Here is a 25,539-nt window from a genome sequence, read left to right as displayed (position 1 = left end):
ATAACACATTTACATATATAGACTTAAAGGGACATTAGGATACTTTTAGGAAGGTCCAGGGCCATATTTAAGTTAAATAGGAATTCCTAAAATGTATTTCAAATTCACGCAAACTGAATCCACAACCACAATATCTAATTTTTAGGTAATGCAAATTGATGTTTGTCAAAAAACATCATTATCAGGAACTTCATACATACTGTCAATGGTAGCCACATTTATCGTGGATTTCTACTGTAAATGCTTCTTTGTAAACAAACGAGCTTTAACATGCCAACTATGTATAAAAATATGATACATTTTGTTGAGAATGTGGACAGAGAGGAAAAACAAGAATTAAGTGACTGTCGAGCTGCTTAACTCACAAATATTCTCAAAAGGGAGTAACTTGCTGTGAATAGGCTACTTAACACTTAAATGACCTATTGTATTGCACAAAACAGACTGATTTAGCTTCGTGGTTCACAGCATTAACTGTGTTCATGAGTGGGAGTGAATGGTTGAGTGAATGACTGGTCAGCTGGGATAGGCTCCAGCAAACCAGCGACCTTTGTCAGGAAAGGCGGTTCAGAAAATGGCCGGACGGACATATTTTTATTTACATTAGGTTCGGAGGTGAACAGCATACAAAACATAAAAACAAATTTGTTATGAATGAAACATTGCAATCAGAACGTAGGGGTGAAGTGATGTATTGGCAGAAAACCCAAGCCATCCAAAATCCATTCAGGAAGCCCAAACCTCAGAACTTAAAGGGAGAGTGTGCCAACTGTAATTTTATTGACATTATGTTATGAAGGTCTAACTCATGGCACTTTGAATCTGAAATAATACCGTGCATGTATGTAAATGTACCAATGCAAGTCCAGTATTGATTGTAGATTCAGAATAATAAGATAGGAAAAGCAGTGACCTCAGGATAAAACAAATCTGAAAAGAAAAACAACTGCACACTGATAATCTCTTGGGGTGAACCTGACACACGGCCAGCTTTGAGACGGCATAAACCCATTTGTAAATACGTCAGTCATGAGCATGCCAAATATATCCAACACGCGGTGGCAACAACTGGTGTAACTTGAAGCAAGAACGCTAAGGATTAGTTTTGCACAGTGGCTGAAAAGTAATCCATTTCCTGTAATATGACTGATGTTTTTGTTGGCACCAAAATACCATATTCGATATTGGATACGTACTGACATTTTGATTTTGTTTTCTTCCCAGTTGTCTACCTATTTACGAAACTTAAAAAGAGTGTGCTGTGATATATATACTGTGTATGAATGTCTTTGTGTGTGTGAATGTACAGTCAAATGTAAAGTGATTAATCATTCATAATAATTTCGAGCTCGATTGTTGGCCTATCCCTGTCACAAAAAGATAAGAGTCACCCCTGGGGTATGAATCATTTTAGGCTTGACTATATACACTATCATTCAGAGGTTTGGGGTCACCCAGACAATTTAGTGTATTCCATGCACAAGGGTTTTCTACGTCGATTAGCCATCTAATACAACTAGCAAACAAAATGGCAAACATTATATCACGAAAATATCCTGTATTGTAGAACAGCATTGGTGCACTGGCCCTTTAAGGATGAAGTCAAAACAAAGCGTATAGGAGCCGGTTGCACGGAAGTAGTTTCGTTTCAATCGTCGGCGAAATGACATCTAATACATTTTGAAAAGAAGAAAAGAAACGTTCACTTCTTGAACATGTTGTTAGTGGTGTGATTTGGTCATTTTATTTTTGTAATCGGTAGTTAAGGAATTCGGGAACTAAACGAAAGGTAGTGAGCGTGCTACCTAGCTAGCTTCAACAACACAAGCGGCCATGCCTCCCTATTCTGAATTGAGGAAAAGCAATCACTTCTATTACTTCATCAAATTTACCCTGAATGTCTATTCGATGCTGTTTTCGGTAAGTTGTATTTATTCTTATTTAATTCACCTGCGATTAATAAAATAATGACGTTAAAGTGGGTCTTAAACTGTAAACGCGAACACCCAGAGACACACCCAGACTTCGTTTAAGAATACCTGAATTTAAACTCCAGTCTGTACATGAGTCATTATGCAATTCAAGACAAATAATTGGATATGCTAAAACATTAGGATGGATCAACATAATATTCGGCATACACTAATAAGTATTACTGCCTCTCGTTTGGCCACACTTTTCAATTGTATCCCTGCTTTCTATGAAACCAAGGACCCAATTGATAGGCGGCTTGAGTGCTGTATGACAGGTATAAAATGCTGTAATAGCTATTAAAGATGCTTTATTGAGTAGCAAATATGATCATGTTAGTCTAAACTCTATAACGAATCAACAATAAGCATGTCGTTATGTATATTTACACTTTGTTAATGTCAACTGAAGTTGCTACATTTTCCAAAGGGATTTAGTACAGGGATGCAAGCTAGCTGCAAACATATGCCGTTTCACTACAGATATTCCAACTGCAACCCCTTGCCTTTTGGAGAAGGGGAAAACGTTTTAATATAATTTACTGTCGCGTAATGCACAGTATGAACAGTATACAAAGTTGATGCTCGTGGAATTTGGTGTCGTAGCTTCACACATCGTTCACCGCCTATTGAACAGCACGGTGGTGCAGGGCGTTGGACCCCCTTAAAGGGATCAATTATTGTTCTGCCGATACTAAAATGACAGCGACACATGCATGCGTGACAAATGCTTTTTGGGTATTTACACACTAACCAGTTCATACTAATAAACATGAGTTACTGTGTAATAACACATCATGCAACAATTAGCCCGAGTGGTGTTATATTTTAAAATTGTGTTACAAGTTTCTTCAATAAGATTAGTGTTGCAGGCCGCAGCATCAGGGGTGGACACACTAGTGCAGGGGTCTTTTGCTAAAAGAGCTCTAAATTAAAAAAAAAATGCCTTTTTGAATGTAATACTTTTTTTGTTCGGGTTGACAATGTTTCACTAAATAGTGTACTTATTCCATTTCAGTGATAAAGAATTGTGTTGCATTGTACAGAGGTCTGACTAAATATCTCCCCCGATTTACTTAACTATTTAAGTGGCAAGTATTTTCACAAAAGGCAATCTCTAGAGTAGTGTTTCCCAACTTTTTTTCATTCAAGGAACACATTTATTCAGAAAATCACGCACCACCAACACAAATCTTGCATGTGCTAGATTAAAATTCGTTATTTAGTTGGAAAAAAAGTAGATGCTTTTAATTGTATTTCTTTTTTCTAATGTAAGTGAACGTTTTTAAACAATTAGTGTCAGGAATGAACGTTTGGAACTGATTGTGATTAAAATCCAAAAGAATCAACTGTGTTTACGGTTTTAGACTAGCTCCATGGACTTTGTGACAATAAGAATAAAGTCACATTTTAAGACCCCCTGCTGTTCTGGCAGCCGCTGCGTGGTTATCACAGTGAAGGTGGCACGACTTATCCGTGTTCTTTATGTTAGTGTAAAATGCACAATAATTCCAGGTTTTACTGTCGAACTACGTGCTGGGGTTTCCGTCAGTCTTCAAACACACCACGGCCGTCAGAGCGTCACTCCTATTGATCGCATACAGCAGCTGAGCCACACACATCAACTGAACATGTGCCGATGCACACGAATCAGACCGACACAAGAGGAAAAGTCAAGATTCTCAGATTAGCCATGCACAATTAACAAGTGGCTGACGGGGCGTACGGACACCAATTGACACAGGCCGCGGTGCATGACCTGTACGTGCCTGAAAATCTGCAGACTGTAGAGTTGAATTCATGCGATAACAACTGTGTTTATAGGGTGCTACTTGTAAGCAATAGCCACACTTGCCTTTTGTTCACATTGATGCGCGTTTGGACATTATCTACGGTACTTTAGCTCTTCTACCTTGGGCAAGTACATTTTGTGTTTAAATGGGGTCGTTTTGTTAAGTTTAATTTATTTCAAGTTTGATTTTTGTCTTTCTTTCGACTCCTATCAAGCTATGTAGTTACCTATTTATGCAAAACAGCACACTTTGATATGTACTGTTTGTGAATAAATAAAAAAACAAGTTTGCATCTTCTTCATGTTTGGTGGCGGATAAAAGCTGCCGACAACATGCGAATGCCAGAGTTTGCGTTGTGATTTTTTTTGTTTATAAGAAATATTTCATCAGGCATTTTCTATTGATTGCCTATCAATCACGATACGTGTTGATATTGAATTATTGCCCAGTTACGGTGAGCCAAAAGGCAAAGATCTTGATTCACTGTTTTACATTCCTACCCACACCTATGGTCACGAACTGTGGGCCGTGACCGAAAGTGCAGGATCCCAGATACAAGTGGCTGAAATGAGTTTCCTCTGCAGGGTGTGTGGGCTCTCCCATCGAGATAGGGTGAGAAGCTCTGTCATCCAAGAGGGACTTGCAGGGCTCGAAACTAACGATTGCCCGATTGCCCGGGGCAAGTAGCGATGGCAGACGGGCAAGTAGAATTTTTTCCTCACTTGCCCGAACTTGCCCTGCCATAATACCATGTTTTCAAGCTGTAAAAAGACGATTTTGTGCATAATTTCTCGCAACTTCTGCCGCTTCTGGTCCGACATTTTGTTTTCTAGGGAGCGGTTAGTTTCTCGTGTAAGTCTGCAATACATTGATAACGGCAAAGCGCTTCGTAATTAAATGCATGCTCTCTCACCCGTCCCTGGCTCTTCTGCGCCTGCGCACCAGCAGAGCTTGTTTCCGGTTGGCGGATACGAAGGCATATGAAGGCAAAACTTATAGTGTTGTCTTTTTTATTGCAAAAATGTGTCGGGCAAGTAAAAATCCACTCCAAAAAAATTCGGGCAAGTAAAATTTTGTTTCGGGCAAGTAAAATTTTCTCCAACTTGCCCGAGGGCAACTTGGGCAAAAAATAAGCTTCGAGCCCTGACTTGGAGTTGTGCTGCTGCTCCTCCATCATGAGCCAGATGAGGTGGCTTGGGCATCTTATTAGGATGCCTTCTGGATGCCTCCCCATTGAGGTGTTCTGGGGGGGTCTCACCAGCAGGAGACCTTGGGGATGACCCAGGACGTGCAGGATCGTTAATTCTTGACTGTGTATTACTATGTTTTAAAAGAATTGTAGTCATTGAAAGGCTCCTATTCATGACAGTGAAATCAAATGTTCTTCTGTTGGATGGTAGAAAGTACAATCCGCCTGTGTATCCAACTGTTGTCGTTCATCCCAGAGAATGCATTGAGCTTGGCCGAGCCCCATGAGTGCACGCCGAACCTCCAGGTCCCTGTTTACGGGCCTAACCTTGAGACAACCCGTGTACGGGCTAGGAACATTTCCATTAAGGGTTCATCATTGGGATCTTTTGAACCGTGCTTTTTCTGGTCTTTCAGCTCTAGACCTGTTTTCCATGGGTGACCCTTCAAGGGGCATAAAACCCCAGACAACATTGCTCCTAGCATAACTCGGAGACACAAATCCCTCTACCGCAATAAAGTGACAGCTCTTTGAGGATACATAAATAAATTAAGATGATCTCATTATCTGTACTTTGCCCAACTTCTTCATCTGATAATGTACCTGATTATCATGCATCTGCACAAGATTACCGTATTTTCCGGACTATAAGGCGCACCTAAAAGCCTAACATTTTCTCAAAAGCCGACAGTGCGCCTTATCGTCCGGTGCGCCTTATATATGGCCTAAATTCCTAAATCTAAACTGGCCCGAAGCATTGTGTCATGAAATCAATCATAAGTGGCCCGCTGAAGACTATGAATCATGAATCAAAATGACTATGGATCATTATTTTGTGATTATAAATTAATTTGTTGCGTCTGAAGTTGAAATAGAAATGATAAATAGAGAATGATTTGATTTGGATTAAAAATCTGACATGATGCATTAATGGTCCGCCTTATAGTCCGGTGCGCCTTATATAAGGACAACGTTTTAAAATGGGCCATTCATTGAAGGTGCGCCTTATAGTCCGGTGCGCCTTATAGTCTGGAAAGTACGGTACTAAAAAGGACTTCCTGAACAAATTGACTCACTGCATTTGCATGATAATTATCTCCTTTTACAAAGCCGGTCCATGGCAGAAATAGGGCCCCATTGTTACACCCTCCCATTACGTTTAAACCTGTTAGACTTAAACTGGTGTAGAATGTTATTGTCCTTGGAGAAAACAGTGTTGGTGGTAATGTGTGGGTGTGTGAAAGAATACTACAAAGACGAGTAGTTCAATGTCACCTTTACATGTGTGACAGAATCGTACATTTAATTTAATATCAACTCCATTAACAAATTACTCCTGTGAGCCATTACCTTAACGTGGTAGACAAGCTTGTGTATCCCAATCATCCTCGTAGCTAAATTGTCTGGGGATTTATTACCCAGGGTCACACTTTGTAAACCGGTCCTAGATGAGGGACCAGACAAGTGATCACCACGATGAATACGTAAAATAACCATCTTTCTCGATGGGGGTCGCCTGGGTACCAGGGAGCCAGGCCAGGAGGTGAGTTTCAAAGGCAAATGTCTGGCCTGGCTAAAACCATGGGACCTCCTTTTCATGGTCTCATCGGCTGTGATGAAGTGGACATAGAGGTCAGTTGCAATGTGAGTTGGGTTTTGGATAAAGCCAGGGACCTTGACAGTCCATTCCGGAACTACAGAAGCTGGCTCTAGGGATGTGCAATGTTACCTCCCTGGAAAGCAATGAGCCCCAAGCTGGGGAAGAGACGTTCCAACTAGACATGCTAGGTGGTGGATCAGAGGGTATCCTCCCCGTCTTCGAATGAGGGACCGTGTCCCTCCTGTTGAGGTTTGGACAATTTCAGGAAAAGATTGATTGGCAAAAAATATCATATGTGGTGGGTATTGGTTGTCATTCTACCATGTCAAAGTTGTCACGAGTTTATTTCTGAAAGACCTAAATGAAGTTAACATCTGTCATGATGTTTGAAGTTAATTGCTGGGAATGTTGCTAAGACTGAGAACTACTGATGTAGTACTCATACACCATATACCTTTTAAAAGAAATATTTCAGCCTTTGTTTTTTGTTTTTTGTGGATCTAAACTTTATGTAACCTGAAGTGTTACTGTATGAATGAATTTAAACACACACGCACAAGGAGGCAGTGTGAGCCAAGCGTTAAACAGTAGTGTTTGGTGTTAAAGATACGGATGCCCCATGTTGTTGCAACTATTATTGTATTTTCGTCCATTGTACATCGTAAACGTCAAGACAGTCAAAGCATAGTTGCTGTGAATACATCTAAATGTCTGTCTTAATAAGTGGCAATACAGCTTTATTGTTCGAACTGTGATAAATTGGATGCGCAATTATTATTATTTTTAGCCAGCGTTATTTTGATAATGTTCACGTTACAGTATATTTATAACATGGCATCTCTTTAGCTTATGTTTCATTTAAGACGTGAATTTCAAATGTCACGCATTAGCCTCGTAATCGAAGGGTCGGGTGGAATCTTTCGTTGAACCGTCCAACGTGGCATCTGCACCTTCTCTTGTGTGGGTTTTCTGCAGATGTTTCAGTTTCCTCCGACATTCCAAAAACATGCACTCTTGCTTGCATATTACAATGCATGAGAAACCCAAGCCGAATGGTTGACTTTACATGTTGACAGTCAATCATATGAACACTCACAGAGACAGCTAAGCATCCAAATTAAAGTCAGCCCATCAAGCCTTTCGATTTTAATGAATGTTAGTGTTTCTTTGTATTTTTTCAAATGTGTCAGTATAAAATGCTGAGATGCATCACTGTTTGGCTGCTAAATTACATACAGAGACAGCAATACTTTTTCAAAGAGCAAATAAATTCTTGTTGCAATCCTAACAGCACATTGTAGAGTCATTCTTGAAAGTATTACAAAAACCCTCTTCTTTTTGTCCAGCTGGTGGGTCTCTGTGTGCTCTGTGTGGGGGTGTACGCCGAGGTGGAAAGGCAGAAAAACCGAACGCTGGAGGGTCTCTTCCTGGCTCCTGCAGTGGTGCTGATCCTGCTGGGTCTGGTAATGTTCACAGTCTCACTTGTGGGCATGGTTGGCTCCCTCAGAGATAACAAAACCCTGCTGCACATGGTAAGAATGTTCAAAAGAAATCGTGTGTGTGTCTTTTCCGTTGCACAGTTTTAAGCAGAGGTTTAGAGCCAGTCAGCACAGGCAAAAACATTGTTACAAACAGTACAGTCAAACCTCTTCATAGGAATTTAATTTGTTCCAGGACCTACTTTATATGTTGAAATAGTTGTACGTTGGATAAAATACTCCCATAGAAACAAATGCATTATATCAGAGAGATGTAAAAAGAAATACATTACAAGGAAATAATAATAAAAACGGGTTTTGATTGTCACTGTACTTGAGCGACACATAGAGATACATACGTTCCGTAACTTACTGTAACTTACAGTATTTGAAGTTCAAACTAAATTAGCTTCTTTATTTTTTGTTTTATATATTTTTTTTCTATTTTTCAGTTTTTGTTCTTATCCAACTTACATTAACACAATATATGGTGTTGGCCTTCTCACACATGATCGTTTCAGTGATCGTTTTGCCAGCAATCTCCTTGTCCTTTGTCCTTACAAGCAAAAGGCGTTCCATCTCTTCCAGGGCAGGGATTTAAAAATGATAGTGATCCTCTTGGATAGCTTGACCGCTTTGAGGGCTTCCTTCTGCTTAATGATCATCGAAACTGTTGAAACGTTTTTATGGCCATATTGTTTCGCAAGATCACTCACGCACTCCGCGCTCATGTTTTCTTATGATTTCTTGTATTGATTGCAAGAAAATAATCATCTTCCTTATTTCACCACTCCTTTGCATTAGCCTTCTTGGGATGCTAACCGATGTCATCCCGACATGCCGCCGTCTAGCAAGCTAACCATGATGACGTCAGATGTTGAGAATTACTTCGGATGTTGAATCAAATATTTGATCAAATTTCACATTGTATGTTGAAAAATTCTTATGTTTAAGCAATCGCATGTAGAGGTTTGACCTATTACTACCGCTAATGCAAGATCACGAAAGTCAAAATGCAGTAGATGTAGAATTAAAAGATAAGATGCAAAATGAATTGTCAGTTTACCAATTGTGAGCCTGCGCTCATCTGAAATGCAAGAGCCGTATCGAAAATTCTACAGTGTCAGTTTTAAAGTTTCAAATGCAAACAGCCACAATAACGAACATATTGTTATTTAATGTCGCTGACAATTTCAGTGAGTATTTTATTTTCAAATGATGGAGCTCCTGCTGGATCTCATTAGATTTGTAGGAGTACTTTGTGGCCAGTATGTTTGTTGAATATGTTTGCAAAGTGATGTTCCGTGTACTAATGCTTGTTCTGTGCCTCCACAGTTCCTCTGCGTTCTCTGTGTGTTGCTTCTTCTCCAGGCTGTCGCCCTCATTATCGCTCTGATTTTTGAGAAGAAGGTAAACTGGTGGCAGCGAGTCTGATTATCTCTTCACAACGAGCTCACGATGGCTTTTTGTCATTTGTCATCATTCACTGACCTTTTCATGGTGCCATTGGTTCCAGACGTCTTCCCTGTTTCAAAGCAGCATACGAGAGGGAATCAAACACTACTACGACGACCTGGACTTCAAAAACATCTTGGATTATGTGCAAGAAAAGGTATATGGAAATATGGATTTACTGTATGAAAGTAAATGATGAACATGGCAGTGATTTATGACTGAGTGCATATTGAAGGGCATGTATACAGGACGATGAAAAGCAACATCAGAGAATTGTCTTGTTTCCAGTGTTGCTTTGAAAAGTTTTGAGTTTTTTTTTTTTTTTTTTAATTTAAATAAATATTTATACTGCATACCCTGCTACTTGAGCGGTTACCAGTCAAAACGAATCCTCAGGTAAAATTTCAAAATGACAGCACCCTTGAACATCAATATTTCTCATTTTATACAACTCGCATTGGGGCATGTTCTCCCGTTTGCATTGAAGTCAGTGCCTTTTGCGCACTCAACGATTCATCCATCTAGGATTCTGGCACACCCATCGTGCATAATTTGGAAATCATTCAATCATTCAATCAAACAATTAATCAATCAGCTTTTATTGGCCAAGTTTGTCCATGCCAAACAAGGAATTCGACTCCAGTTGATCTCAGCCTCTTTACAACATTTAAGTGGCAAGAGCAGGATGTTATTGACCCTACTTAAATTCTCATAAATGATATGAGGGGTCATTGAGCCACAATGAGTTCTATGTTTTAATCACTAAAAACATTTGACAATTTATGTTAGTGTGGGATTTTCTATTTGTCCTACGTTTTCTATTTGAGCATTAAACACTGAAATGGTATTGGCTTATTAATGCTTCACAGCAACTTGGCAATGCTATGTATACAGCTAGAGAACTTGAGTTGTCCTTCAGTGTTTGAGAGAGGTCTGAGCCAATAGATTGATTTGATCATCCTTTATTCCATTAACATTTAATTTGCCATCACACACTGAGCAATTAGTTTTTCAAAATCGGATGCATAAAGAAGTCAGTCTCACCAAATTGTTGTTTGGTCCAGTTTTCATGTTGCGGAGGAGATGAATATAAGGACTGGGGAGTCAACCAATACCACTTCTGTAATGGTACCGGTCCACTCGCATGTGGAGTTCCATATACTTGCTGCGTCCGCCGTGAGGTGAGTGCTACTCCTACATCGAACTGCCGTAGGGTTGTATATTTTGGAATGAGAAAATATGCCTCACAAGTCACAAACAAAAACTGGTCCTTCATGAAACCACACGATGTCAGCACGTCCCATGAGACTCCACTGGTGAGCATTGAAAAGCTAAAACTGTTGACTCCTTGATTATAAAACCCAGCACACACGAGGCGCCATTGGCACTTGTTGCCATCACCATTAGTGCCGCGTGTGTTTTTTTTTCTTGAGGTTGGCGCCGAGTAGCAAACATGCTTGATACTGGTCGCTCAAAAAATATACGAAGAGTGGGTGGCGCTAAGGGCTGATGGCAACGAGCATCAATGGTGCCTTGTGCGCGCCGGGCTTTAAGAGGAGAAATATGACAGTGACTGTCGAAAGGGACAAGCAGCTAGGTAGGTGGTTTCTACGCCTCTGCAGCTCAATACAGTATTTATTATACTAAAAGATAAAAGCGCTGTAAAGCAAAAATCAGTCTTTGTGCATAACTCGCCATCTGCCATGTCAGGTTTGGTCTTGTACGTCTGTAAGCTAGATGGTTGGGTTGTTGGATGCAACCATGTCTGGGCTGACCTAAACACATTCTTATTATATTTAATAATAACATTATTGTATGATTATTAATTGAGGTGAAACAATTGATCAATAACTAACGCCCATATTAATCAATTATTTCTGATATTCAATAAAACGTTTGGATTTGTTTTTTAAATTTAAAAGTGTACAGATGCTCAGAATGTCAGCTTCTCAACAGTGAAGATCCAATCTTGTCTTTAATTTTCAAATGGGGCGATGGTTCTTGTTTGGGGGAAAGAGCAGATGGCCTTTTCTGAGTTCAACAATTTACATACATTATAATAATGTTTAATGATTCAGAAATGTAATAGTCAATTATGATGGGTCTATGGCTTTTCATGCTAGTCATGGCTAAAACATGTCAGTGGAAATAGAATACCGGTACTTTAATTTGCTAATCACAGCATGACCTGCCATTACGAATAGTGCTAAATGCCCTTCAGTCTTCAGAATGCAATATGGCTCCGCTGCACTAGTCATGGTGTCATGAACAGATCATTTGTCAAGTTGCAAAGAACCAAATATACTTCATACACGTGAGCCTCGATTTTACATGCTTCGATTCCACGCGGTTTGGTCATGAACCCCAATATCTTTTGTCATAAATACATTTTCAAGTATTTTAAATGGATGATATAAGGACCGTACAAAGCTAAATGACTAGCGCAAGTGATTTGATGAATATCTGTGACAAATGTAAAGGTGTTTGGTAATAAGTCATACTGTTTGATTTTTATGACTGCTTTATTGCAGTGTTACGGATATCTAGGATTGTTTTTGATTTGGAAAGAGGGAAGCTCACGGAAGCACCTCAACCACACAGTCTCACTGGCAAAGAGCGTGGCCGGACACAGTAGTAGAATAAGTGGTTGCTTTATTCTCTCTTTCATCCGATTCACATAGCATCAAAATGACTTACTCAAGCCACCTGATATTGTCATCTGCTTATTGATTCTCTTTTAAGAAAATGTCAACAGACTTCGATGTGTGTGGAGAATTCAAGGTGATGGACAGCAAATGGGTGCCCAACAACATGCCGACCGAAATTAACATAACAAAGGGCCCCTTTGGCTGCCTAAAAACATACCTTTCTAAAAATAAAAACAAGACTTTCTGTACAACGGGCTATATATGTTGAGCTTAACGCAATCACCAAATTCTGGACCCCACAGTCTGCATAAAATCGAGATTTGGGTGTTTCGATACATACAATATTGCTAAAGAAATGTTCAGTGTAACAAAGTTATACATTGTGTGTGTACTGTGTATGTGTACTGTAAGCCTCAACAAATTAGGTATGCTTTCTGTATGGTCTCATATTGGTTAGGACTTCCCCCCCCCCCCTTTAACTTTATTTCCCATTGGTGAAGATAGCAGCAAAATAGCTTCTACTTTATCACTGTAAAAAGAGACTTTAATTATTTCCAAGTCCGTATCGTACAGCCAGACATGTTCTGGTATATAGGCTTCATTTCACTCTTGAAATGAAGCGGTAATCCTTGAGGGGCTCCTCTGTGCGCTCAATGACAGGTATCATCCTTGTTCCTCCCCCCAAAGCTCTGATATGGACTTTGGAAGTGGTGCAACTATTCTGAAGCAATAAGGAACAGTTGCCCTGTCTGACACTCACAAGCTCGGACACATTGAAGCGTTTATTAGAGAGGTGGAACATGGGCCAAATTGCCACCATTATCGGTTCTCAGCTATCACGGCTGCTGTTTTCTAGCACACAAGTTCATGCTCTAGCAAGCAGGTGTCGTGGGTGCCCAACCTCTCTCCATTCCACCACCACCCCCATGTAAGAGTAGCATGCCACTGATGCATTATGTCCTCACATTTTGTGTCTAGTTGTACTAAGTTCATCTTGTTTTTCCTTTTTAATCACTTCACTGGTTCTTTTATATCAAACAAATTATTTTAGGTGCATTACCCGCCGAAACATGTCAGGTAATGCACCTAAAATAATTAGTCTGATATAAAAGAACCAGTGAAGTGATTTTGTGTCTAGTTTCAGACTCCCTCATTATGTTTTTTTCCCACAGGTAGGAGAGGTCATTAACACCCTGTGCGGTTCCAAGGCTCTGGATAGGCAGGTATGTGCAATTGGAGATATTTGTTTCGATTCCATTGCAGTATTGCCATTAAGGATGTTTGCGCGTCACAGTTAATGAAGGACATTGACACAATAGTTTAGTTATGGGAGCGCAATAGAGGTGGGAAAGACGAGCAATGTTTACTGGAATACATCCAATTCTATTTCGGCAAGAATGACACGTTTTAGAATACCTCTTTCTAAACTGACGTGCAATTTTCTTGTGAAATCTGACAATTTGAAAATATGGTAAATATATTGGAAGAAAAGGTCTAGCCATTTGTCAAGAACATCTCTGTTTTTGGTTTTCAGGTCACACGGCAATTTTCATGTCAGTTGATATTAAACATTTTAAAATTTGTGTGTGGAGGTATGCATGAAGGATCTTTTAAAGAATACCTTTTTGAGTTGTGCACCTCGCAGTTTAATCTAATACCTTTTTTGAGTTGTGCACTTCGCAGTTTAATTTTAATTAAAAAATGTATGCTCTTGTTGTCTTCTTGCTGTGCATCAGCGTGAAAGCCTGCATGAGGAGATTCACGTGCGAGGCTGCATCCACGCTGTCAACCTTTGGATGAGTGACAACATTGGAATAACTGTCGCACTCTGCTGTGCCATCGGGCTGCCACAGGTAACTTCTAGTCTAAAGCGTTTTTGCAGAATTCCTTTATGGTTGAGTTCCAAAGTTGATGGAAGGTTGTTTGCTTTAGCATGGTTCCTGCTTTGTTCCATTAGATGGAGATTTATGTAGAATGAGAAAAAAAGTGTTGAAATATTTGCGCTTAGATCTGATTACTGCAAGAAAACTCTCTCCCCCCCCTCTTCTAGGTTACCCTTTCATTTATTATTTGCCTTCTACTTCGATGCCAACCGTAATAAATGCAAATCAGAAATTAACAGACATGAGTGAAACACCATTGAAACAGTTTCTGTTAAACAAAGCTTGTCTTATTTCTCATTCAGTTTGTCTTGAGCGGTTATACAGTGGCTATAAAAGATCTACCGTATTTTCCGCACAATAAAGCGGCTTGTGTGCTTTTTTTAAAAAAAAGATAATAATAATTCTACAGGCTAGAATCGCTTGATTCTTGAGCGGTGGCTCCAATTATTCCACACGCCTAGTGTGACCTTATAGTTGCACCCTCGGCCAAACTATGAAAAAAAATGCGGCTTATAGTCCGGAAAATACAGTATATGTATAGGTTATGGTATGTCATGCCTGTGTTTGTTTGAACCTGCGTGTGCGTCTCCCTGCAGCTGCTTGGCATCATCCTGAGCTGTGTCTTCTGGAACCTTCTGGTTGAAATGAGCGAATCTGTTGACATGGTGGACTTCAAGCTGAAGAAGCTCGAGTTCAAATACAGTGAGCTTGACCTGGCCGGTGCCGGCTGTTGTATGTGTTTGCCGAGGGACGGCGGCTACTTGCCTGTTCCAGCTTCCGAGCCCGAACTAGACCCCATTGACATTCACCTGCGGAAGTTGAAGAAGCAGGCGCCTCGCACGCACGCTCAGCTCCGAGAACTTCAACAGTCCAGGTCGGCCACCGGGCTGGACGAGGTAGACATAGGCCGCAAGCTGAAAAGGGAACACTGAAAGGTCTTGTCACCCTTCTTGCCTTCTCGGCGACATTGTCATTGTTTCATTTTTGTTTGATTTGTGTTGCACTACTTAATGGTTGAACCTCTGCTGATTGATTTAGAGAATTTGTGCAGCCAAAGGGATACAAAGTACTTTGCCACTTTGAGTGTTCTGTTTACTAGAAATTCTGTGAACAAACTAACTGCAGCATCAGGTTTTTTTTGTCTTTGTTTATGGTGTTCATTAGTATATGATTCTCATATTTTAATTAGATTTTACCTTTGAACTTGAGCTACATCTTGTGTTGAAGCTTACCTCAGGCTGTTTCAAAGAGCCCAATTGCGAAGAGGATGAATCTTGTACGTTGTGTGAAGATTTATTGTAGAATAATGGAAGATTTTCAGTGTCGTGAAAATAGGACTAGCCCGTATGTCATGCATTTGTGACAGATGTGTACAGGTTGCTTAAAACAATTGTTTGGATCTCAGTTGGATTTGTGTAGTCAGTGTACACTGTAAAACTGATAGTTGTGGAATAATAATGGAATGCATGTTTTGTACTGTGTATGAAATTAATTATTCGTAAAGTGAGCTTTCAATAAGGAGGTCTGTGTTTTACACATTTTTTAAAATAGTTTTTGTTATTTCCATCATTTAAGGAAACTAAAAGGAAAACGCAGCCGTACAGCTGTTTGACAGTTGAGTGTTTTAAGCTAATACAGTTTGCGACCACTGGAGTTTCCCTCCAACTCCTGCCTTGTACCAACACTATTGCTCTTGTTAATAAACTGGAATTTGTCTACTGATTTGGCTACGATTGTGCGAGTTCATTCTATTATATACAAACGAATAGTTTGCAATTACAAATACCAATTTGTGAAAGAACAAACTCATTACTGTTTGGGACTAACCTATTGGATATGATGAACAATGTAATACAGGATTGCAGTGAGTACAACTGATTTAACCTGGACAACAAGTGGCACACGCCCAATGTGGGGCTGGAACCCATGACCCTGAGATTAAAAGCCTCATGCTCTACCGATTGAGCTAACCGGGCTCCTTGTTTTGAGATTTTAGTTCATTTTTCTTAATAGGGTACGACAGAACAACCCGGCCAACAAGTGACAGACACCCAAAGTGGGGATCGAACCTGCGACCCTGAGATTAAGATCGCCAGGTCGCCATTGTAAATGAGAAAGTGTTCTCAACTGGTTTACCTGGTAAAACATTGAAAAAAAAAAAAAAAGGCTCATGCTCTACCGACTGAGCTAACCGGGCTGCTTTTCTCAATCTTTTGTTTATTTTTTATTTAATAGGTAAGGGCGATTTTTCATTGAAACCTTGCCAACAAATAGCAGATGCCCAATGTGGGGCTCGAACCCACGACCCTGAGATTAAGAGTCTCATGCTCTACCAACTGAGCTAACCGGGCTGCTTATCTCAAAGTTTTGATTATTTTTTCTAATAGGGTAAGGCCGATTCTTCAACCAACAAATGGCAGACGCCCAATGAGCAGTTCAAAATAAAGAATCTGCCCAACAAGTGGAATACGCCCAATGTGGGGCTCGAACCCACGACCCTGAGATTAAGAGTCTCATGCTCTACCGACTGAGCGAACTGGGCTGCTTTTCTCAAAGATTTGATTATTTTTTTTAATAGGGTAAGGCCGATTCTTCATTAAAACCTTGCCAACAAACGGCAGACGCCCAATGTGGGGCTCGAACCCACGACCCTGAGATTAAGAGTCTCATGCTCTACCGACTGAGCTAACCGGGCTCCTTTTCTCACACTTTTGTTTATTTTTTATTTAATAGGGTAAGGCCGATCTTCACTAAATCCTGGCCAAAAAGTAGCAGACGCCCAATGTGGGGCTCGAACCCACGACCCTGAGATTAAGAGTCTCATGCTCTACCGACTGAGCTAACCGGGCTGCTTATCTCAAACTTTTGATTATTTTTTCTAATAGGGTAAGGCTGATTCTTCATTAAAACGGCCAACAAATGGCAGACGCCCAATGAGCAGTTCAAAATAAAGAATCTGCCCAACAAGTGGACTACGCCCAATGTGGGGCTCGAACCCACGACTCTGAGATTAAGAGTCTCATGCTCTACCTACTGAGCTAACCGGGCTGCTTATCTCAAACTTTTGATTATTTTTTTTAATAGGGTAAGGCCGATTCTTCATTAAAACCTTGCCAACAAACGGCAGACGCCCAATGTGGGGCTCGAACCCACGACCCTGAGATTAAGAGTCTCATGCTCTACCGACTGAGCTAACCGGGCTCCTTTTCTCACACTTTTGTTTATTTTTTATTTAATAGGGTAAGGCCGATCTTCACTAAATCCTGGCCAAAAAGTAGCAGACGCCCAATGTGGGGCTCGAACCCACGACCCTGAGATTAAGAGTCTCATGCTCTACCGACTGAGCTAACCGGGCTGCTTATCTCAAACTTTTGATTATTTTTTCTAATAGGGTAAGGCTGATTCTTCATTAAAACGGCCAACAAATGGCAGACGCCCAATGAGCAGTTCAAAATAAAGAATCTGTCCAACAAGTGGAATACGCCCAATGTGGGGCTTGAACCCACAACCCTAAGATTAAGAGTCTCATGCTCTACCGACTGAGCTAACCGGGCTCCTTTTCTCAAACTTTTGTTTATTTTTTATTTAATAGGGTAAGGCCGATCTTCACTAAATCCTGGCCAATAAGTAGCAGATGCCCAATGTGGGGCTCGAACCCACGACCCTGAGATTAAGAGTCTCATACTCTACCGACTGAGCTAACCGGGCTGCTTATCTCAAACGTTTGATTATTTTTTCTAATAGGGTAAGGCCGATTCTTCATTAAAACGGCCAACAAATGGCAGACGCCCAATGAGCAGTTCAAAATAAAGAATCTGCCCAACAAGTGGAATACGCCCAATGTGGGGCTCGAACCCACGACCATGAGATTAAGAGTCTCATGCTCTACCGACTGAGCTAACCGGGCTCCTTTTCTCAAACTTTTGTTTATTATTTATTTAATAGGGTAAGGCCGATCTTCACTAAATCCTGGCCAATAAGTAGCAGACGCCCAATGTGGGGCTCGAACCCACGACCCTGAGATTAAGAGTCTCATGCTCTACCGACTGAGCTAACCGGGCTGCTTATCTCAAACTTTTGATTATTTTTACTAATAGGGTAAGGCCGATTCTTCAAAACGGCCAACAAATGGCAGACGCCCAATGAGCAGTTCAAAATAAAGAATCTGCCCAACAAGTAGAATACACCCAATGTGGGGCTCGAACCCACGACCCTGAGATCAAGAGTCTCATGCTCTACGGACTGAGCTAACCGGGGTCCTTTTCTCAAACTTTTGTTTATTATTTATTTAATAGGGTAAGGCCGATCTTCACTAAATCCTGGCCAATAAGTAGCAGACGCCCAATGTGGGGCTCGAACCCACGACCCTGAGATTAAGAGTCTCATGCTCTACCGACTGAGCTAACCGGGCTGTTTATCTCAAACCTTTGATTATTTTTTCTAATAGGGTAAGGCTGATTCTTCATTAAAACGGCCAACAAATGGCAGACGCCCAATGAGCAGTTCAAAATAAGGAATCTGCCCAACAAGTGGACTACGCCAAATGTGGGGCTCGAACCCACGACCCTGAGATTAAGAGTCTCATGCTCTACCTACTGAGCTAACCGGGCTGCTTTTCTCAAACTTTTGTTTATTTTTTATTTAATAGGGTAAGCCCGATCTTCACTAAATCCTGGCCAATAAGTAGCAGACGCCCAATGTGGGGCTATAACCCACGACCTTGAGATTAAGAGTCTCATGCTCTACCGACTGAGCTAACCGGGCTGCTTATCTCAAACTTTTGATTATTTTTTCTAATAGGGTAAGGCCGATTCTTCAACCAAATGGCAGACGCCCAATGAGCAGTTCAAAATAAAGAATCTGCCCAACAAGTGGAATACGCCCAATGTGGGGCTTCAACCCACGACCCTGAGATTAAGAGTCTCATGCTCTACCGACTGAGCTAACCGGGCTGTTTATCTCAAACTTTTGATTATTATTTCTAATAGGGTAAGGCCGATTCTTCATTAAAACGGCCAACAAATGGCAGACGCCCAATGAGCAGTTCAAAATAAAGAATCTGCCCAACAAGTGGAATACGCACAATGTGGGGCTCGAACCCACGACCCTGAGATTAAGAGTCTCATGCTCTACCGACTGAGCTAACCGGGCTCCTTTTCTCAAACTTTTGTTTATTTTTTATTTAATAGGGTAAGCCCGATCTTCACTAAATCCTGGCCAATAAGTAGCAGACGCCCAATGTGGGGCTATAACCCACGACCCTGAGATTAAGAGTCTCATGCTCTACCGACTGAGCTAACCGGGCTGCTTATCTCAAACTTTTGATTATTTTTTCTAATAGGGTAAGGCCGATTCTTCAACCAACAAATGGCAGACGCCCAATGAGCAGTTCAAAATAAAGAATCTGCCCAACAAGTGGAATACGCCCAATGTGGGGCTCGAACCCACGACCCTGAGATTAAGAGTCTCATGCTCTACCGACTGAGCTAACCGGGCTCCTTTTCTCAAACTTTTGTTTCTTTTTTATTTAATAGGGTAAGGCCTATCTTCACTAAATCCTGGCCAATAAGTAGCAGACGCCCAATGTGGGGCTCGAACCCACGACCCTGAGATTAAGAGTCTCATGCTCTACCGACTGAGCTAACCAGGCTGCTTTTCTCAGTCTTTTGTTCATTTTTTTATTTAATATCCGTCATCTGCAAATTTGTTCAGATTTTTGTTTAATAAGGTATGGGCGGTTCAAAATGTTTTGACTGAGCTGACCGGGCTGCTTTTCTTAAACTTTCGCTTATTTTTTTTAATAGGGTAAGGCCGATTCTTCATTAAAATTTTGCCAACAAATGGCAGACGCCCAATGTGGGGCTCGAACCAACGATTCTGAGATTAAGAGTCTGATGCTCTACCGACTGAGGTAACCGGGCTCCTTCTGCAAATGTGTTTAAACTTTTGTTTAATAAGGTATGGGCGGTTCAAAATAAATTGTTAATCTTTTATTTAATAGGGTAAGGCCAAATCTTAATTAAAACACTGACAAGCAGCAGATGCCTAATGTGGGGATCAAACCCACGACCCAGAGATTAAGAGTCTCATTCTCTACCTGCTGAGCTAACCGGGTTGCTTGCCTCAAACATTTGCAAATAACTTGCAAACTGTTAAGTCCAACTGAGACCACCCTTACAACAAATGATTGACAAGTTGGAAGAAAATCACGGGTGAAGAAAATAAATGGAAACAATGGAACAACAGTCTGGTTTTTGAGTGCAATCCAGTTCAAGTTCAGTTTGGTACAATCCTTCAAGTGTGGGAAGAAGTAAAACACCTTTAAAAGGGGAATTGAACCTTGAAGCACGCCACACGTTAATTTGTAGACTTGCAAGGAATAGGCCAAGGATATATTTTATGCTTGCGTGTGTGCATGCGTGCAGCATGAGTTTAGTTCTACTCAGTGACAACGTGAATGGTTGTCTATCTTCATTTGTGACCAATGTTTGCCTGGCGACCAGTCCAGAATGTAGCCTGCCTTTCGGTCAAGTCATTTGAGGTAGACTGTAGCTCCCCATTTTTTCTGAATGAGGTAAGTGCAGTAAAAGAATTCAATGGATTGATTATTTATGCCACAATCCTATTAAAATAGAAAATAAAAATCCGATAGAAAATGGATGGTTGAATGGATGGATTTATTTTCATGAAGTGAAAGGCTAGTGGCATTATAATGTTTTTTTGGAAAGCGGCATCTATTTTAGGCAAGGTGTTTGTTCAAGTCGATTAGGCACAGAGCAATGAATAGATGTACTTGTATACCGTTTACTGGAGTAGAGGATACGGTTCTAATGCTATACAATACCTTTTGATTCTTCCACAAAAGCTGATGTTTTTATCTTTTAATGCTCTGTTTTTACTGGTCTTTAAGAAGCTTTATTTCAGTGGATATCACAGATCAGCCACATTAATTGAATTTCAGTCGTGCTCCTACAGCTCCTTCTCCACCTGCAGGTTATCTATAATTCACTTTTCCTGTCTCTTCTTCCCTCATGATAACGGTTCAGGAACAACAGATTGCATAACTACTTAAATAGATCATTTATGCTATACATGAACTGCAGTTTTGTTTTTCTGTGGGTCCCAGTAAATCAGGATTGTTACAATGTGCGCATGATTCCTTTTTTTTTTTCCTGTTGTCACACACAGGAGAAAAACATACATAATGCCAGCCCACCCTGTGAAATTTAGAACCAGTTGTCAACACCACATTTACTGAGCGAATATAATGACATACAATATCCTCTGTTTTTGGGAAATTGCTGTGGATGGATGTGTTTAGTAGCTGTCAGTGATGCAGCAAACAGCACGTAACCAACTGATAGCCAATGGGAGCAGGACAAGGGATGGGCTTTTTCATTTCATTTTATAGGATTATCAGTCCTGACATGAAAACAATACACTGGACTGAAAAGGATGATAGAGGTCAGACTATAACATTGCCACATCCGTATTTTTCACAGGCAGTGCACAGACACTATTTTAAGAGACGCTGCTCCTGTTTATCCGACCCAAATCCAACTTCTATTTTAAAATTACTGAAGTTTCAATGGATGGGCATCTTTGAATGAACCTGTATTATGTTAAACTTGATGAAGCAACCTGCAGTTATTTTCACACTGAATGCTCTATATCGTAGGTGTCAAACTCAAGACCCGGGGGCTAGATACGGCCCCTCACATCATTTAATGTGGCCCGTGAAGACAAATTGTGCATCGAGTACAAATTGTCTTCACTTTAAAAAGTAGAGCTATTGCAAGCAATTTTTATTATCATCCACCGTTTTAAAATATTTGAACAACTTTTACTAGTCTCTAATTTCAAAAGTAGTTATTCATCCGTTTGTTTTGTAGCCCATACTGTGTATAATATAAGGCGTTGACAGTCATAATGGCCCTCCAATGGAAACTATGGTTACGATGCGGCCCGCGACAAAAATGAGTTTGACACCCCTGCTCGATATGGTCTGTTTTCTAAAAACCTCACATAAAATAACACACATCATAAGAGAGTAACACACTTCCTTTGCATCTCCATTTACGGTAAAATCTTACCGAACACTCATGGTCGGAGTCCATTAGATTAAAATAGATAGCACTTTCTTGGTGACGTTCCATGATTATCTGCTGAGTAAGCAGTAAGCAGCAATTAATTTTTACAACATTTTTGACCCTGTGTGGACCTATGTAATTTCTCATTTTGAAATTGCAAAATGAGGTTTATGTCATTGAAACACTTATCTAGGTTAGGGTCTTTTCTATCTTTTTGAACAAATAAAACAGCTGAAAAGTGGGACATGCGATATTCTTCTGCCCCTTTACTTTCAGTGCAGCAAACTCACTCCAGATGTTCAGTCATGAGCTCTGAATTATCCAATGTTGCCTTGAATGACTAATGATAATAAATTTTATCCACTTTGTTTAAAGCGCAGAGTATCAAAGCTAAATTGATTGAAAAAAATATTATACAATGTAACTTATTTTTTTAGATCATTCATTGTGCAGACCTCAAAAGTCAAAAAGGTGGTGTACGTAATACTACAATGAAATCTGGGGAAGCTGGCTTGGATGAGGACGCAAGGCTACACAGTAGGCTACTGTTGGCCTGCAGCTTGCCTCCTGATCCAGATTCGTAGCCTCCCAAAGTGTATGTACACGTGATGCATGTTATAGCCAGTTACAGATGTTGAGTGTGTCAAGCATTAAAGTCGGACGACAGGCAGGGCAGGGAAGGGCAGGGAAGGGCAGAGCAGCGCAACAGCTGGACCAGTAAACAACCTTCGTGTGCTGAAGCCCGGTCCACTGTGTACATCCTCATGCCTTGTATGTTCCCCTAAATATACAGTGTAATGTGTCACCATGTGTTAAGTGTGTGATTTAGAATTTTAGACTTCAATTTTTATGACAGTCCACAAGGTTGTCAGGGAACTCTACCTCCAACCAGGAGACGACTGTAGTTGAGGGCAAAAGCCGGCGGGAAGAGGAGGAGGCTATCTGGGGTAGTGACACAAGGTCCCGTCACAGTCCAAACCAGGGGACCAGACGCTAGTTGGCACCACCCCAGCACCAAGGGACCTTGGGCAAATCTGACACAAGGGCACACCATGACGGTAGTACAGGCACTGCACCACCTAGGGAAAAGAAGCACGAATGACCCTGATCCCCCACAGCCTCACATTGCATATGAAAGGTCAACATGAGTTGATCAAATTTTCCATGCATTGGAGTCTAGAAGAAGAGCGTTTTGTTTCCATTATATCATTGTTAGGTGATATTCTTTCACAGGACGAAAGGGACCAATAATCTAGGTTACATTTTTATGTCATTTAGTCAAGTCAATTTAATTTATATAGCCCTCAATCACAAACATTAAAAAATAATAATTGTCATTGTATTTATTTATTTGATTATTTATTTATTTAAATATGCTGCTGCTGTGAAAGAGCTCACTGGATTGTGCGGGTGTGCCTAATAAAGCATCCACAATTGTATATTGACCTGTTGCCAGAGTACAACGTGAGATTTCCTATGACTGGATGAAGTCAAGTATATTTTCACATAACTTCCTGCCTGGAGGTCTTTGCCAGTCCTAGTTTAGCCATTATTGAACCAGCCATGAGAAAGCCAGAGAGAGAGAGAGAGAAAGAGAGAGTGTGACAATCAGACAGACAGACAGACAGATTGGAAGCAAACAGAATGGAGCACTTTCCTCTTTGCTTTTTTTTATCTTATTCACAAGTTTGCTGGTTTTCTGCTGGTCCGTTTTCCCTGATATGACCACAAGCTACAGGTGCCAATTCTTCTTTTGCCTCAGCTGTCTTGACAACTGAACCAGGTAGGAAATCATTTTGTTATTGTATATTAAATTTTGCAGGGGTGTTGTTTTTTTGTTTATTTTTTCCCACTGCGCCATTGATTTTTTTCCCCTCTTGCTTTCCCCTGTATACTCACCATGCTGGTCTATGATGTACTATTTGGTAGTGGCAGGAACGGAAAAAAAGTATTTGCCATAAATAATTTGGTTTCCTTTTTTTTTTCCAACATGTTTTGTAAACCAATGGGTTTTTTTTCAGATCAAGGATTTTAATATAGAACACCAAGAGAAATATGTCAACAAAATTAAAACATTCACAATATTATGCATTACTTCATGCAATTTTTAACAAAACGCACTTATTGAAAGATGTTGTCAAGCTGCATTTTGATTGGAATATATTCTCCAAGTTCTACCTTACAAACTCAAGTTGGCTATATTAAAGTTTTTAAATAAGTTTTTTTTTTAACCCAAGCACTCCAACTCATTCTGTCTGACTTATTTGTTTTACGGTTGTGTTCTTTAATTTGTTGTTGTGCTTAATTTTTTATTTCATTTTTTTCAGGGGGTGGTGGGCTGTTGTGTTTAGTTATTAGGTTGTTAAGAAACCCCTCAAAAACACCCACAGTTAACAAAGCAACAGAAGAACTGTTTTGGTGAGGAATAACAGTACTGCACAATGTTTTTCCTTACACCTAAACTGATAAAAATGTTACAAATATATATACGTACATAAAACAACGGCCCTCCGAAGGAAATCATGACCACAATGCGGCCCTCGACAAAAATTAGTTTGACACCCCAGCTCTAAATCATAAGATTTTTTGGGCTGTCACTGAAAAACCTGTAGCTTCAACTCCCCCCACGGGATTTCCAATCTTGGGTTGAGGTCTGGACCTCATTTAGCTTGTTCTTGAGCAATCCTTTGTTGCCCAGGCAGTATGTTTTGGGTCATCGTCATGGTCATAGTCTGCTTTCATTTCATCTTCTGAACATGTAAATATAAATAAATAGAATAGATGAACAAATAGATCAACTTTGGTTTCACCTGAGCATAGCATTTCTCCCAAACCATCCCCAAGTCATTTACATGTTTACTAGCAAACTTAATGTAAGCCTTTACATGTAACTTCTTCAGCAAGGGGGCCCTGCGGGTGCTCGACACTGCAATATTTCACTCCATTAAGCTCCTTTCACAGTACACTTAGCAGGGTGCAGTCCACGAATCCATTTACTATGTTTGTGGTGAGGAGCAGACATCTTGCTGGGTGGCAAGGGGCAAGGCACCACGCATTTAATTGTCCTTTTCAGCGTCGTGACATTAGGTGAGAGGCTGCAGTAAGAGAGGTGCTGGCACAGTGATTTTGTGCTATTTTGGCCGACATGTTTACAGATAATGGCATGAGAATCCCCAAAGGAGACACAAGAGTTGACATACGTGTTTGAGAAGACACTGCTCAGCACCGGCTCAGCCTGAACTATACCTCAAAGTGGTCTTGGTAGACCTGTAGCCCTTAGTAAAGGATGCACCCACGGTCCCCACCTTCTCCTTCTTCAAATGAATAGAGCCAGGACTTTCTTTTGCAGCACTGAATGATACATCTTGTTGAGATGCAGTCGTGTCCAAACTAGCAAGTCTCCAACAGTTTCCAAGTTTACTTCCTGGTGGGA

The 25,539-nt window shown here is 40.6% G+C and overlaps 1 protein-coding gene, 1 long non-coding RNA gene and 21 other non-coding genes across 23 annotated transcripts; 1 reads left to right on the top strand and 22 right to left on the bottom strand.

The window, feature by feature from the left end:
* The first annotated feature begins 1,573 nt into the window (after positions 1-1,573).
* On the top strand, positions 1,574-15,738 carry zgc:110329 (uncharacterized protein LOC550500 homolog). The gene is made up of 8 exons (XM_061278328.1): positions 1,574-1,920; positions 7,899-8,084; positions 9,366-9,440; positions 9,547-9,642; positions 10,550-10,666; positions 13,306-13,356; positions 13,870-13,986; positions 14,613-15,738. The coding sequence occupies exons 1-8, from the start codon at positions 1,834-1,836 to the stop codon at positions 14,946-14,948; spliced, it is 1,065 nt and encodes a 354-aa protein (XP_061134312.1). The 5' UTR covers positions 1,574-1,833; the 3' UTR covers positions 14,949-15,738.
* LOC133153973 (uncharacterized) lies at positions 12,035-25,539 on the bottom strand. Its single transcript, XR_009714417.1, has 2 exons — positions 25,353-25,539; positions 12,035-23,185 (listed from the first exon to the last, which is right to left on the bottom strand). It is a non-coding gene; the product is annotated as an uncharacterized LOC133153973 (long non-coding RNA).
* trnak-uuu (transfer RNA lysine (anticodon UUU)) lies at positions 15,920-15,992 on the bottom strand. The gene has a single exon. It is a non-coding gene; the product is annotated as a tRNA-Lys (tRNA).
* On the bottom strand, positions 16,295-16,367 carry trnak-cuu (transfer RNA lysine (anticodon CUU)). The gene has a single exon. It is a non-coding gene; the product is annotated as a tRNA-Lys (tRNA).
* Positions 16,486-16,558, bottom strand: trnak-cuu (transfer RNA lysine (anticodon CUU)). The gene has a single exon. It is a non-coding gene; the product is annotated as a tRNA-Lys (tRNA).
* trnak-cuu (transfer RNA lysine (anticodon CUU)) lies at positions 16,639-16,711 on the bottom strand. Its single transcript has one exon. It is a non-coding gene; the product is annotated as a tRNA-Lys (tRNA).
* On the bottom strand, positions 16,793-16,865 carry trnak-cuu (transfer RNA lysine (anticodon CUU)). Its single transcript has one exon. It is a non-coding gene; the product is annotated as a tRNA-Lys (tRNA).
* trnak-cuu (transfer RNA lysine (anticodon CUU)) lies at positions 16,992-17,064 on the bottom strand. Its single transcript has one exon. It is a non-coding gene; the product is annotated as a tRNA-Lys (tRNA).
* trnak-cuu (transfer RNA lysine (anticodon CUU)) lies at positions 17,145-17,217 on the bottom strand. The gene has a single exon. It is a non-coding gene; the product is annotated as a tRNA-Lys (tRNA).
* On the bottom strand, positions 17,299-17,371 carry trnak-cuu (transfer RNA lysine (anticodon CUU)). Its single transcript has one exon. It is a non-coding gene; the product is annotated as a tRNA-Lys (tRNA).
* trnak-cuu (transfer RNA lysine (anticodon CUU)) lies at positions 17,498-17,570 on the bottom strand. Its single transcript has one exon. It is a non-coding gene; the product is annotated as a tRNA-Lys (tRNA).
* Positions 17,652-17,724, bottom strand: trnak-cuu (transfer RNA lysine (anticodon CUU)). Its single transcript has one exon. It is a non-coding gene; the product is annotated as a tRNA-Lys (tRNA).
* Positions 17,851-17,923, bottom strand: trnak-cuu (transfer RNA lysine (anticodon CUU)). The gene has a single exon. It is a non-coding gene; the product is annotated as a tRNA-Lys (tRNA).
* trnak-cuu (transfer RNA lysine (anticodon CUU)) lies at positions 18,005-18,077 on the bottom strand. The gene has a single exon. It is a non-coding gene; the product is annotated as a tRNA-Lys (tRNA).
* trnak-cuu (transfer RNA lysine (anticodon CUU)) lies at positions 18,201-18,274 on the bottom strand. Its single transcript has one exon. It is a non-coding gene; the product is annotated as a tRNA-Lys (tRNA).
* trnak-cuu (transfer RNA lysine (anticodon CUU)) lies at positions 18,355-18,427 on the bottom strand. Its single transcript has one exon. It is a non-coding gene; the product is annotated as a tRNA-Lys (tRNA).
* trnak-cuu (transfer RNA lysine (anticodon CUU)) lies at positions 18,554-18,626 on the bottom strand. Its single transcript has one exon. It is a non-coding gene; the product is annotated as a tRNA-Lys (tRNA).
* trnak-cuu (transfer RNA lysine (anticodon CUU)) lies at positions 18,708-18,780 on the bottom strand. Its single transcript has one exon. It is a non-coding gene; the product is annotated as a tRNA-Lys (tRNA).
* trnak-cuu (transfer RNA lysine (anticodon CUU)) lies at positions 18,896-18,968 on the bottom strand. Its single transcript has one exon. It is a non-coding gene; the product is annotated as a tRNA-Lys (tRNA).
* trnak-cuu (transfer RNA lysine (anticodon CUU)) lies at positions 19,095-19,167 on the bottom strand. The gene has a single exon. It is a non-coding gene; the product is annotated as a tRNA-Lys (tRNA).
* On the bottom strand, positions 19,249-19,321 carry trnak-cuu (transfer RNA lysine (anticodon CUU)). The gene has a single exon. It is a non-coding gene; the product is annotated as a tRNA-Lys (tRNA).
* On the bottom strand, positions 19,440-19,512 carry trnak-cuu (transfer RNA lysine (anticodon CUU)). Its single transcript has one exon. It is a non-coding gene; the product is annotated as a tRNA-Lys (tRNA).
* Positions 19,594-19,666, bottom strand: trnak-cuu (transfer RNA lysine (anticodon CUU)). The gene has a single exon. It is a non-coding gene; the product is annotated as a tRNA-Lys (tRNA).

This window comes from Syngnathus typhle, linkage group LG5, assembly GCF_033458585.1.
Source record: "Syngnathus typhle isolate RoL2023-S1 ecotype Sweden linkage group LG5, RoL_Styp_1.0, whole genome shotgun sequence".
NCBI lineage: Eukaryota > Metazoa > Chordata > Actinopteri > Syngnathiformes > Syngnathidae > Syngnathus > Syngnathus typhle.
Note: the sequence above shows the minus strand (reverse complement) of the source record. Positions and strands in the feature narration are given on the sequence as shown.